General features: G+C 41.1%; 1 protein-coding gene across 1 annotated transcript; it reads left to right on the forward strand.

The window, feature by feature from the left end:
• Positions 1–376: 376 nt before the first annotated feature.
• Positions 377–12,137, forward strand: mylk2 (myosin light chain kinase 2; the record flags this gene model as incomplete). The annotated part of the gene is made up of 16 exons (XM_084068712.1): positions 377–638; positions 1,611–1,750; positions 3,138–3,219; positions 3,911–4,053; positions 4,370–4,564; positions 4,971–5,359; positions 6,089–6,291; positions 6,740–6,845; positions 7,290–7,383; positions 7,831–7,940; positions 8,350–8,491; positions 8,889–8,959; positions 9,339–9,467; positions 10,406–10,558; positions 11,627–11,759; positions 12,033–12,137. The coding sequence occupies 16 exons, from the start codon at positions 377–379 to the stop codon at positions 12,111–12,113; spliced, it is 2,433 nt and encodes an 810-aa protein (XP_083924838.1). The 3' UTR covers positions 12,114–12,137.
• Between the last annotated feature and the right edge of the window lie 919 nt (positions 12,138–13,056).

Genomic DNA, 13,056 nt, shown 5'->3' on the forward strand with positions numbered 1-13,056 from the left:
TGGATCTGGGGCTGGAAGCCAACAGAGATAACTGGTTCAAACCAGTGCACTGGACTTTCCTAAGTCTACTGCCTGCCCTGTAACAATTGCATATGGGTTTTGCCTCTCACTCTCATCTGCGCTTTTAGGCACAGCATTTGAATTCTACAGGTATGGAAACATTGGACCCGCAACTTTAAAGAATGGTGGCGAAGATCGTTTGGAAAAGGAGATCACGCATAAAGTGTGTTAGAGGCTTGGAGCACACTGTCTTCTTCAATCTCATGGCATAGAATCAGCTCTTCATCACAATTGTCAAGAATCTTTTTTTGCCAAACTGCTAAGGCTCTCTCTGCAGGCCCTGTTTTTTGGGGAGTCGTTCTAGGAGCCCTCTACCATGGGTTCGCTGCAGGGCCAGGTATCTGCCGCTCTGACTGGCCTGGGGACATTAGAAGCCAAAGTAGACAGCCTGGCTCACAAACTGGAGCTGGTCCTGGGAAGAGGAGGACATGGTGGCTGTCCCTCGTGCTTTACATGCAGTACGCACGTCCGCCAGCAGGAGGCGACAGAGAGGCAGCTGGCAGCCCAGTCCAGGCTGCTGGAGAAGATGGACATGAAGATGGTTGAAATGCAGACAGTCCTGGAGAGGATGGAGAAAGGTTGGTGCGGTGGTGGGAAAAGTACTAAATTTCTTTACCTAAAAGTATCAATACTGCAATGTAGAAATACTCTGTTACAAGTAAAAGTCTTGAGTAAAAGTACAAAGGTATACGTATCAAAATGTACTTAAAGTACCAAAAGTAGAACATTTGTATGAAGTGTATACACATCTTTTGAAAATAGCAGATCTACAAGCTCACAATGCGTGCATCACGACATTGTGAGCTTGTAGATCGGCTATTCTTAAATGGCCGAATTGTATATAGGGCGGAAGTGGTTAATATGTTTGGTAATAATAATCCAAATCTACAAAGTAACTAGTAAGTAAAGTTTTCAAGTCATTGTAGTGGAGTAAAAGTATAATATTTGCCTCTGACATGTAGTGGAGTAGCAGTAAAAGTACTGACAATCAGAATTACTCCAGTAAAGTAAAAAATACTTAATTGTACTTAAATACGGTACTTGCGTAAGTAGCAAAGTAGAGGTTGTTCATCTGTACTATAGATCCATGCTTTAAATTATGATCGGTCTGCATTAAATCAAGCCACCCAACACCCATTTTTTTTAGCTCATTCCCCAAATAATTTAAGTATCTCTGAGCTGCCAGGTCCCCTATGTGCTTCTACTGTTTATGTTCTCTAGTGTATTGCAATGCAGACATGTTTATGTTTTTTGCATTGGATGGGTCGTCTCACTCCAAATCATCCTTGTTTCATTGTTTTGAAACAGCAAAACTAGTTTGAAAACCTTAATTTTATCCACTTCTTAAAGGGCAGTTGTGGAACAATGTCCAACACTGGTTGTCCTTTCCTTCCACTGATTACTATTTTAGTAAGGGGAAGTGCATACCTGAAAGAGGGAAGTGCATAGGCCTACCTGAGAACATCTCAACATAAACTGGTATTAAATTATTAGATGGAATGACAGTTTCACAGCTTACATATCAATTCATTATGCTGTTTCTTGTGAAGGTGGTCTTGAAGGAAAGCATGTTTACACAAATCAACAAACAAGTCAACACATGAATGTGGTCCCTCAATCACAACTACAAAAAGCTGCCACTCCAAAGACTGCATCATTACCGGCAAAGACCCCACTCATCACTGTCAAGGTAATCTGTGCTTTGTTTCATCCTGTTATTTACCTTTCTCCTCTGAGATGAGAAAAGGCTGGGAACGAGGCTAGTTATTTAGTCTAGAATTAAAATGCATGCCTTATGACAAATAACCAAAAATCATAATGTAATGCTAATTATTCCCCTTATCAGAATTCTGAAGTATTGTATTATCTCCTAGAGTCCAGATGTTTGTTTCTCGCAGCCAGAAAGCAGTAAACAACAATACATCAAATCCCCACCTCCTGCCATTTCTCTCCAAAAAGGTACAGCTCATTTCTATCACAGATAAATGTACAGTATCACTGTTATTCCATCCCCCACCTGTTCACGGAGTGTTTGCTTTTAGAAAGCAACAAACCAGCCTTTTCGATTAATCTTTTATGTTTACTTAAAATTGTACAGGTCTCATTATTGTGTGGTGATTGTTGTCACATGTTATGCTTACTTTATGGCAAACTAAATGGGAGGCTTTTTACACAGGCTGACATCATGGATTCATTACATTACATTACAGTCATTTAGCAGATGCTTTTATTCAAAGCGACTTACAAAAAGTTTAAATAAGTTTACATTAGACATTTTTTTTAAAACTGACAGTAAGTGCACGGTGGTTAGATGAATGAAAAAGCTTACGGCACTTGGTATTCCCAGGCGATCTCACGTGCTAGTACTAACCAGGCTCAACCCTGCTTGGCTTCCCGAGATTGGACGTGATCGGTCGGGCGTGTTCAGGGTGGTATGGCCATAAGCAACACTGGCAGCAAACGGCAGGCCTTACAGACAACCGTGGCTGGAGGAGACAATGAAAATATATATGTTTTTGTATAAAATACGTTTTTATAGGACTGACGATTCATGCAATTGGGGAGGTATAGCAATGTCTTGACCACTCTGCTGGATTATGCTCTCCACTTCTTACAGATCAGTTGAGAAAAATGACAGTTTCACAGCTTACAGATCAAATTCACTTCAATTCATTATGCTGTTTCTTATGAAGGTGGTCTTGAAGGAAAGCATGTTTACACAAATACACAAACAAGTCAACACATGAATGTGGTTCTTCAATCACAACCACAAGAAGCTGCCACTCCAAAGACTGCATCATTACCTGCAAAGACCCCACTCATCACTGTGAAGGTACTCTTTGCTATTGTTTCTAAAAATCAGTATACGTGTGCTTTTTGTCCCCTGTCTCCACAAAAATATACTGCACATTTGAGTCTTTTTTTATAAGCACTAGGTTTAATCCTGTTATTTACAATTTAAATTTAGCCATCCATTAAAATGTGTTTCACGCCATAACAAGTAGGCTTCCTGGTGGAGAAAATAAATGACAAAACAAAAATCTTTTTGAATTTTGAAATATTGTATTTTCTCCTAGAGTCCAGATGGTTTCTCCCAGCCAGAAAGCAGTAAACAACAATACATCAAATCCCCTCCTCCTGCCATTTCTCCCGTGAAAGGTACAGCTCATTTCTATTACAAATACATGTATCCCTGTTATTCAGCCTCCACCTTTTCACTGAATGTTTCCTTTTAGAAAGCAACAAGCAACAAACCTGTCTTTCCTGCTTACTAAATTGGGGGCTTTTGAACAGTTTGAAATTTTGGATTAAGCTCATTTAAAAAAAAAAAAAATCAATATTGATGAAAAGGGTTTAAAAGCATTTCTAGGAAAAAACAACAAAAAACTGAAATGATCTCCGTGGTGGTTAGTTGAATGAAAAAACAGCAACTGGTATTCCCATCCAAGTACTTGTGAGGCACGACCCTGCTTAGATTCCAAAATCGGATGTGATTGAGCTTGTTAAGGAGGAGGTATGGTCGTAAGCGACAGTGACAGCAGCCAGTATCCTATAGGTCCTATACAGTAGATGACAATGGTTGGAGGATAAGCTTTTCAACATTTTCTTTTTTTTAACGCTAAGCACTTCAAGATGCCTTCTGAAAGATCGGACTTTATAGTGCTGTACCCGTCAGTACTTCACAGTAAAATAATAAAATCCTCTGTTCATTTATCAATTTTTAACTTGGGTGTACAACTGTAACAGGTCCATTTGCTTACATTTGTACACTATCAGAGTTAGTAAGTAAGTGTTTGTTGACCAATCTACCTCCTAGTATAACGGACAGGTGGCCTGCTTGTCTTTTCAGTCGGCTGTGGGGAAGAGCAGAGAGACCCAAAAGGGTTCACAATAGGCCAAAAGCCCATTGTTGGAGGGACACCAGTGGATCATCCGCACCCAGCGGCTGATTCATCAGCACAAAAGACCAAGAGCACAATGGTGGCTGGAAAGGTTTGTCTGCCTTTTACAATGATATCAAAACAGGAGAAAAAATGAAGCATGCTTTTTATTCTGAAAATACTTCACCTTCAGTCTTAATGAACGTTGCACCTCTTATCATAGACTCGATAGTGATCAAATATTATTATTTTAGTTATTTACTTATTGTAAGGTTCAGTGGGTAAGAGTTTGCTAAATGCCCAACATGGAAATGTGAATGCTGAAATGCAGAACATTATGGATCACTTTAGTACCATTACATATTGTGAGCATTAGTATACAGTATGTAGACATTTTATCCATATCATATTACTGACCCCAACACTAGGATATGAACAGACAGCAGGCTGTCCACAATGCTCCCAAGAAAGGTCAGGTGATGATACCTGGAGTGCAGGTGATTGGTGGAAATTCCCAAGAGGTGAAAGGTCAGCCAATGGCAATGCCCAACCGGCAGTGTGTGGGAGGAACAGATGTGACGCAAGCCACACCAGACACAATGAGCACATCAGTCATTAGAAAGGTATTTCACCTTAATGTATTCAAACAAACCTAACACCAAGGGATGTCACTCGGCCACCACTACAGAGACAAGGGTTTGATGGTGGACAAAGTACTTTACCTCAGTACTTGAGTCAAAGTATAGATACCAAGGGTCAAATATCACTCAACTACAAGTGAAAGTTGCTCAGTAAAAAAAATCCCACAAAAGTAATAATAATAAGTAATAATAATATAAAAATACATTTTCCAAAAACATGTAGAAATGTTAATGAAATAATAATGAAAATAGCAGATCTACAAAGACATTGGCTGTATTCAATCCCAACCCAGCTCAGGGTACTCATGGGTTCAGAGGTCCTCGCCACTCAACAATAAATGGAAGGACATGACCTTACTTTTGATGTTTTTCAAATGTCTGTTTTCAGAGCGACTTGCACAGTGAGCCACAGGTTCATAAGCAGCGGCCTCCCAAGCAAGCCGCTGTCACTGCTCCTTTCAACGCAGAGGAGGGAGGAGCAAGAGGACGGGTCCATGTGGCTGGTGGGAAATCCCAAGAGGTCAAAGTTCAATCAATGCCAGAGCCCTCTAGCCAGAAAGAAAAGTTGGGAATGAACAAGATGATGGAGGTTGCAGCAGCCGTCCAATCAGTTGCCGGCGGCCAGCTGAGCCAGAGCACGACTGGCCCGACCAAAACAGCGAAGACAGTGACCTTATTACAGGTGCCACAAAAGCCATGCGGACCGGCTGTCATAGTAATGATGGAGAGTCCGTCCTCCCTCAGACATGTGTCCAGCTGTCCAGAGTCTCTTCAGAGGTCCACACACACACACACACACACACACACACACACACACACACACACACACACACACACACACACACACACACACACACACACACACACACACACACACACACACACACACACACACACACACACAGATTATTGAGCATTTTGACTTACATATAACTAACCTGTTTTACTTCAAGAATCACAAACTACACCAGTGTAACCAAACCTTTCAGAACTTAAATGTGGCTTTATACCGACAATAATAACATTAATAATAACAATAACAGTAATATTATATTAGTTACCTAAAGCCATTTACTGTAGGTATTAACATGGTGTGGTATGATCTGATATGTTGGTCCATTATGAATTGTCATTTGCTATCTCCATATTTCAATATTCTTTTCCCTGTAAGTTAATTCCCTACTGAGTCACACTGGGGTGTCACACAGAAGTATCAAATAATATACGTATACATGCTGTAGATCGGCTATTTTATCTACGTGTGTGTGTGTGTGTGTGTGTGTGTGTGTGTGTGTGTGTGTGTGTGTGTGTGTGTGTGTGTGTGTGTGTGTGTGTGTGTGTGTGTGTGTGTGTGTGTAGGTTTTATAAATATTGAACTAATGAAAATTAACTGCATTGGCTCCATTGGAACACAGGTTCTTTTTTCCATGTCCTGAAAAGTAACAATTTTGGACATACTGTACAAGGTTTCCACCCGACAGCAATGATATGTGTGTGGTGTTGTAGGCTCCAGGGAGCAGGACCCCAGGCTCCAGTACAGATGGTAGTCCCCACCACACACCCTGCTCAGGGGAACAGCCATGCTGTGGCTAGGGGGTCAATCCCCAGCCGTAGTCCAGACTGTGGCATTCAGATCCATGTAATCCCTGCTACATCATCAGACACAGCCAGAACCATCTCATCTCCACAAATCTGCCACAAGATCATAGGTACACAGTCAAATTATCAGTGTTAATTTAACTTGGACATGAACACAGACCATTTTAGTGACCGTTAATGGCTTTATTTTTTACAATTGTTTTTCTCCAGTCATTGAAATGTTCCCATACGTACCTGGATAATTTAGTCAATGATGGCTAAACACCATTGCCTGGGTAAATCATCAATATTAGAATTTAGTTCTCAAGCAAGTTTCATTTCTTTGCAAGTAGATTTTTGCGAAAGGAATGGAATCGAATGGAACAAATGTCTTCCTAGAAAATTAAACAAACCACAGTGTGCTTTGGAAAATGGTCACGTATCCCGTAGTCAATGGGCTGAACACACCCCAGACCACCAGTAAGGTTCCTCAAATGTAGTTCTGTAAAACCTTTTTTCACTGTAACAGTTCTTAAGGACCTTACAACAACTTGACTTGACTCTACCCTGCCCTCCCAGATGATGTCCCTCCTCAGCCAGCTCCGTTCCTCCATCGCTTTGTCTCTCTGAGCTCTAGTCCAGCATCAGACCTCTTCATCATTCACACCCGAGAGGTCCTGGGAGGGTGAGAGATGTTCAAAAAGTGTCTGTCCCTGGCACCACTGTGGTAGAGTCACACCAATGTGACACGTACTTACTTGAACCTGTCACTCCCTATTCTCTCTCTCTCTCTCTCTCTCTCTCTCTCTCTCTCTCTCTCTCTCTCTCTCTCTCTCTCTCTCTCTCTCTCTCTCTCTCTCTCTCTCTCTCTCTCTCACACACACACACACACACACACACACACACACTCTCTGTTAATATCTCCATCATAACTAAACCTTAGGTTCACATATTTTCCAGTATATTTGCAATTTGCTGATCCTACAGACCAATCATACAACTCCACCATTCAGGCAACAGCTTGGTGGCTCATGTAGTTAGTATGTATACCAGTAAGGACACACTGTCACAGAGTTATCTTATACTGTACATCACAGTGAGTGGGATATGTTGCATGTGTTTTCACCAGCGGACGCTTTGGAAAGGTTCATCGGTGCACGGAAAGGTCATCTGGACTGAGGCTGGCTGCTAAGGTCATTAACACCCGCAACGCCAAAGAAAAGGTACTGTAGAACCTGGCATGCAATAGACAGACAGACAGACATACCATAGACAGACCATAGACAGACCATAGACAGATTGATTTACCATAGACAGATTGATATACCATAGACGGATTGATATACCATAGACAGATTGATTTACCATAGACAGATTGATAAACCATAGACAGATTGATTTACCATTGACAGATTGATATACCATAGATAGACAGACAAATAAATAGATAGATAGATAGATACACACTGTATACAATAGATAGATAGATATACATATTATTGATGGATAAACACTTTTCAAAATCCTTAATGTAACTCAGAGAGTACAAATCAATCGTTTTACATTGTTGATAGATAGATTGATAGTTTAGTGACAGTGAAAATGTCATACCTCCAATGAAAAGAGTTGTTGAGAACTTGAGAGTGTGCGTGCATGTCTCTGTCTGACAGGAGATGGCCTTGAATGAGGTGCAGGTGATGAACCAGCTGAGTCATGCCAACATCCTCCAGCTGTATGAGGCCTTTGAGAGCAGGAACCAAGTGGTTCTTATCCTGGAATGGTAGGACTCCTTCCTCCATTCCTATTCTACTATATTCTGCCTCACTGTGTCCAGCTAATCACTTCTCTGCTCCTCTCAACACCACTGCATAGTAAAGTTCATTGAATAACATTTCAAACAGAGTCAGTTTGAGTGCATGTGAAGTGTGATAATCTATTGCAAGGGGGAAAGTACATGTTTTTTGTCCCGAAGGATCCAGTTTTTACCAATTTAGACCTACCCCAGTCGTCCCTATTTTCGGAATGTAATTAAAGGCAAAACAAATTGCTGTGCAACACAACAAAGTATGAATCAGGCGTATAAGTTGTTAAGTGGTTAGGTTTAGGATTAGAAGTGTTGCAATGACAGTTATATCTTGATCCGGCATGTGTGTGTGACATGTGTACTGTATGTCTCTGGCATGTGTCAGTGTGGAGGGAGGCGAGCTGTTTGACAGGATTGTGGATGAGAGCACCCCGCTGACAGAGGTGGATGCCATGGTGTTTGTGAAGCAGATCTGTGAAGGTCTCCACTACATGCATCAGATGTATGTCCTTCACTTGGATCTCAAGGTCAGGCAGCCACACGTGATAGTTAGGGAACTTTAGACATGTTTGAGTCATTGAAACAAATGTAATGGAATAAATGGAAGGGATATTTCCATTCACAGCAACACTGTGCTTCCCTGTCAAACCTGGAAAAGGAAGTAATAAATCCACAGGGATTCATCCAAATGAGCATTTGTTCAATATAGTCAGAATATATAATCCAAAACATTGTGATCAACACATAGTAATACCTGTGTAATAGATAGCATTTCTTTATACATATGCTGTCTCTCTATTTCTTCTATTTCTATGGGTCTTCTATGATGTCTTCTTTACTTATATCAGTGACTTGTGATATCAGATTAAAGTTGATATTGAGTCAGATTTCTTTCCAATTGGGTTTGTGTTCCATGATTTCTAGCCAGAAAACATCTTGTGTGTGAACCACACTAGTCATCAGGTGAAGATTATTGACTTTGGACTGGCCAGAAGGTAAGACTAGATGCATGAGCTCCAAATCGTGATGACATGTGCACACGCATGCACAGACAAAAAGTCGTCTGGCCCTCATAAAGTCACATTTTGATCAATCCAGCCCATGACCCAAAATGAGTTTGACACCGCATGGTGTGCAGTATTGAGCTGTGCTGAAACGCTGTTCAACTGAAAAATATGAATGACGATGGCATTGATTATTTGTTCCATGTAAGGTGCTGTGATATTAACACCTTGATATTGGTTATTTTAAAATTGGGCATTTTAAGCTTATTCTACAGTTGCACTCACATGGATACAGTAGGTGTTCAAGTGTCTAATTGGCGTCAAATGGCGAAATGTCTGAATCTTGGGCACATTTGACCTGTTTTGTCAGATACAAACCACGGGAGAAGCTGCGAGTCAACTTTGGAACACCAGAGTTTTTGGCCCCTGAGGTGGTGAACTTCGACTTTGTCTCCTTTCCCACAGACATGTGGACCCTTGGGGTGGTCACATACATGCTGTAAGTCCTCTCTAAGTTGTAACCATATTTCACAGTGGCAAAGTTCTTAAATGTGTTTAACCTATCACATCAATGTACAGGCAGCTGCCATGAGAATAAAGAGACTGTTTGATAAACTTAGTTTATTCCACAACACAAGTGAGGTTATTACAGAAGCAAGGAATATGATATAAACTAGGAAAGTGTACTCCTCAGAGCGTGGATCTCCGCCAGGCCAGATTGCCTACCCAGGGCTGTGTCAGTCGTGGTGGGGTGCCGCCCTCAGGACATGGAAGCTGCGGGCTAGCCTCGCGTGGCCAGACTATATCACTGCGTGGATATATTTCCAAGGATCTCTCTCGTGGGATCAAAAGAATGGAGTCTGCACGCAATTGGTTAGACCTACAACCAACTACAAATTACAGTCTCCCATATTTGAATACTGGGCCCTAATTGGTCACCCCAGACTTCGGGAGCAGGAAATGGATTCACAATGGAGCCAGACCCAAATCGCAGAGGGCAATTTAGTTTTTGCACTGGCAGATTCGTCTGGTCCCAGTCTAGCTGAGAGCGAAATAGTGTTTATATGACAGACTATTAATTGGCAGAAGTGAAAGCGGCTTTGGAGGTATGCTCTGTAGAGTCCTTTCGACATGCGATTCTGATGGTACGACCTACACTTCAAGAGTTACAGTATAGGCCAAAACGTGACACAGCCTGTCATAATGTGTTCCTTGGCCTACTGAGAGTGTACGTGCAAAGTTTCACACTGATCGGTTCATCGGTGCCCGAGATAAGCTGCTCACAGACACATGGACAGGGGTGAAAACATATTCCTGTGCCATTCCGGCCTGGTGGAGATAATGAATATAAACTTTAACATAATATCTCTTAATAGGCAATGAGATGTGTAAAACAATAATAATGTGTCGGTGTTATTACCCTTGTTGCTTATACAGTGTGAGTGGAATGTCACCTTTCCTGGGTGACGATGACAGCCAGACACTGAGTAACGTGCTGGCTGTCAACTGGTATTTTGACGAGGAGGCCTTTGAACATGTGTCAGCAGAAGCCAAGGACTTCATCGCCAATTTAATGATCAGAGAGAAGGGGTAAGATGCAGCTTTCTAATTCTGCTGAACCCAGTGCCTCTGGCATTGGCTTAAAAGGCAACATCCACCGTCCCTCATCTGAGAAATGTTCCGTTTTTATTCTGTGCTAGTGGTCGTTAGGGGTTAGAGGGTGTACACAGTAAAATCCTGAGTGTTTATTTTACCACTTAAACACTATACTTAGTTGACCATATTCCCATGAGCCCTCTACTTAGTTGACCGTATTCCCATGGGCTACACTAAATATCTTTGCTGAAAATAGCCTGCGTAAATGTAAATCTGCTATTTCTTATGAATATTCACCTCGTGATATGGACTAAAGCTGCAATCCAGTACTTTTTAGTGAATGATACATTATTTGACCAATCTGTATGGTAGCTTGAGTATGTTATACAATATAACTAACAAATCTGCAGTGGTTGTAGGTGGTTTCCTTTTTCTATTAAGAAATGTAGATGCTGGGGTCAGGTAGGACCACTACTGGTTGACAAGTAGTACTGCCTGAATCTCAAAGTGCAATACCTCCCCTGCTCAACTGGGCTTTCTGTCCGAGGTCAGTGGTCGAAGTTTAGTCTCTTGTGCAGGGGACTGGGGTTCAAATCTTGGGTAGAACATAAATCTTCCGGATAGTAACTTTAACTGGCAGGTCTAACTAATTCACTTTTTTGTCGCTTGTATTGTATTGTGCAATGTGGTCAGGTTTGCATTGCAATCAGAATTTCATATAGCCTGGCCCCAATTCATTGCTAATCTACATAGTTTGCGGTATAAAGACAGAGTGGGGGAAAAGTATTGCTCTTGGATTAAACATATACACAAACAGTATATGAATAACATAATGTTTTCATGCTCAGTGACATGGTCTCATACTATCAATCCTTGATCAGAATTCTGACATTAACAACCATAACCTTAACCGGTCAGGATTTTTCTGTGTGCACTGTACAGACTCTCTTCATTCAAGTCTTTCTCCTGACCTGTGATGTGTTTCAGCCGCTCCTTTCTGTCTCTGACAAAGCATGGATTCCTTAAAATAAGGTTTTCCATCTAATCCACTGTTTTATTCAGAGGCCGATTGAGTGCAGCTCAGTGTCTCAAGCATCCTTGGCTCAACAACATCTCAGAGAAGGCAAAACACAATAACATAGTGCTCAAATCCCAGGTCCTGCTCAAGAAATACATGACCAAGAGGCTATGGAAGGTCAGTTTACACAACAGCGTTCTTACACACATTCATTGATGTTAATTGATGGATTAATTGACACCAATACTTTTAACACAAAATGATATAAATTATGTTGTATTGTTAATTATCCTGATGCATTTCGATACATCATAATGAACATGTGGCTTTTTTCCCCAGTACAATCTGGTGTGTACAATACATCTAACTATAAGTTCCAGTTTTAGACTTTCATAGTTAGATTTTGAAAATAACACTTGTGTGTGTTTGTTGCGTGTTTTATTTTGGCAGAAAAACTACATCGCCATAACAGCAGCGAACAGACTGAAGAAGATTGGCAGCTCAGGCTCTCTCACCTCTATGGGAATCTAACCATTAAAATCGCTCTATCCGTAGTACAGAAAATAGCAGATCTACAAGCTCACAACACGGGGTGATGCGATGAGCTTGTAGCTCGGCTATTTTCGGTGAGTATAGAGTAAGCTTGTGCTGGATTCAAACACATTTAGCATACATTCAGCCTGCACCCCACAAACAACAACCTTGAAACTGTTTGTAGAGCTAAAAATGTGCAACTACTATGCAATAAGTAAGGCAGCATTTTCATGAATCAGATATTGCATTCACTTAATTGCTAAGGTTCCTTTGTCATGTGTGCATGATTTATTAATTTATATGTAGCTACCAGGTTGTAGTTGGATTTGTGTTCATATGAATGTATTTCCCTAAACTGTTGACTCAACTAGCAACTTGATATGTTGGAGTGTATGTATTCTACACAAACCAAAACTCCACTATGGTAACATTTTTACTTTTGATAGTGCATGAGTCTCACACTTACAGGTACAATGACTGTATGTGGGATAACTATGTTAAGCAAAAGCTAGATTATATATAGTGGTTCTTAAACATTTTCATGTCATGGACTGACAAATTGATATGGACCCCATTTGAAAAGATTGGAGAAGATTTTTTTTTGATTAGTACGGAATTCTACAACTGTCTTGATACTGTAGGTAGGGAGATAACAGTGGAGAGTGAAGCCTATGATCTGAATAATCTTTCGTATACATTCTCTCATTGGGTTAATTTCTAGCCGGTTGGTACCCCCTGCAACCCCTCAAGGACCCCAAGGGGCCCCTGGACCCCATTGAGAACCACTGCTCTATATAATACAGTAACAGCCACACCTCCCAGATGTTTTGAACCTCATTGTGCTGGCCACCATGTACTTGTTCTAAAAGAGTGTTTTTTGGGGCTTATTCTGCCCCCAAGTGGAGGTAATGATAATGTATGTCTTTACATTGTTACTTAC

The sequence above is a fragment of the Gymnoscopelus microlampas genome (assembly GCF_963454915.1).
Source record: "Gymnoscopelus microlampas genome assembly, chromosome: 10".
Classification (NCBI taxonomy): Eukaryota; Metazoa; Chordata; class Actinopteri; order Myctophiformes; family Myctophidae; genus Gymnoscopelus; species Gymnoscopelus microlampas.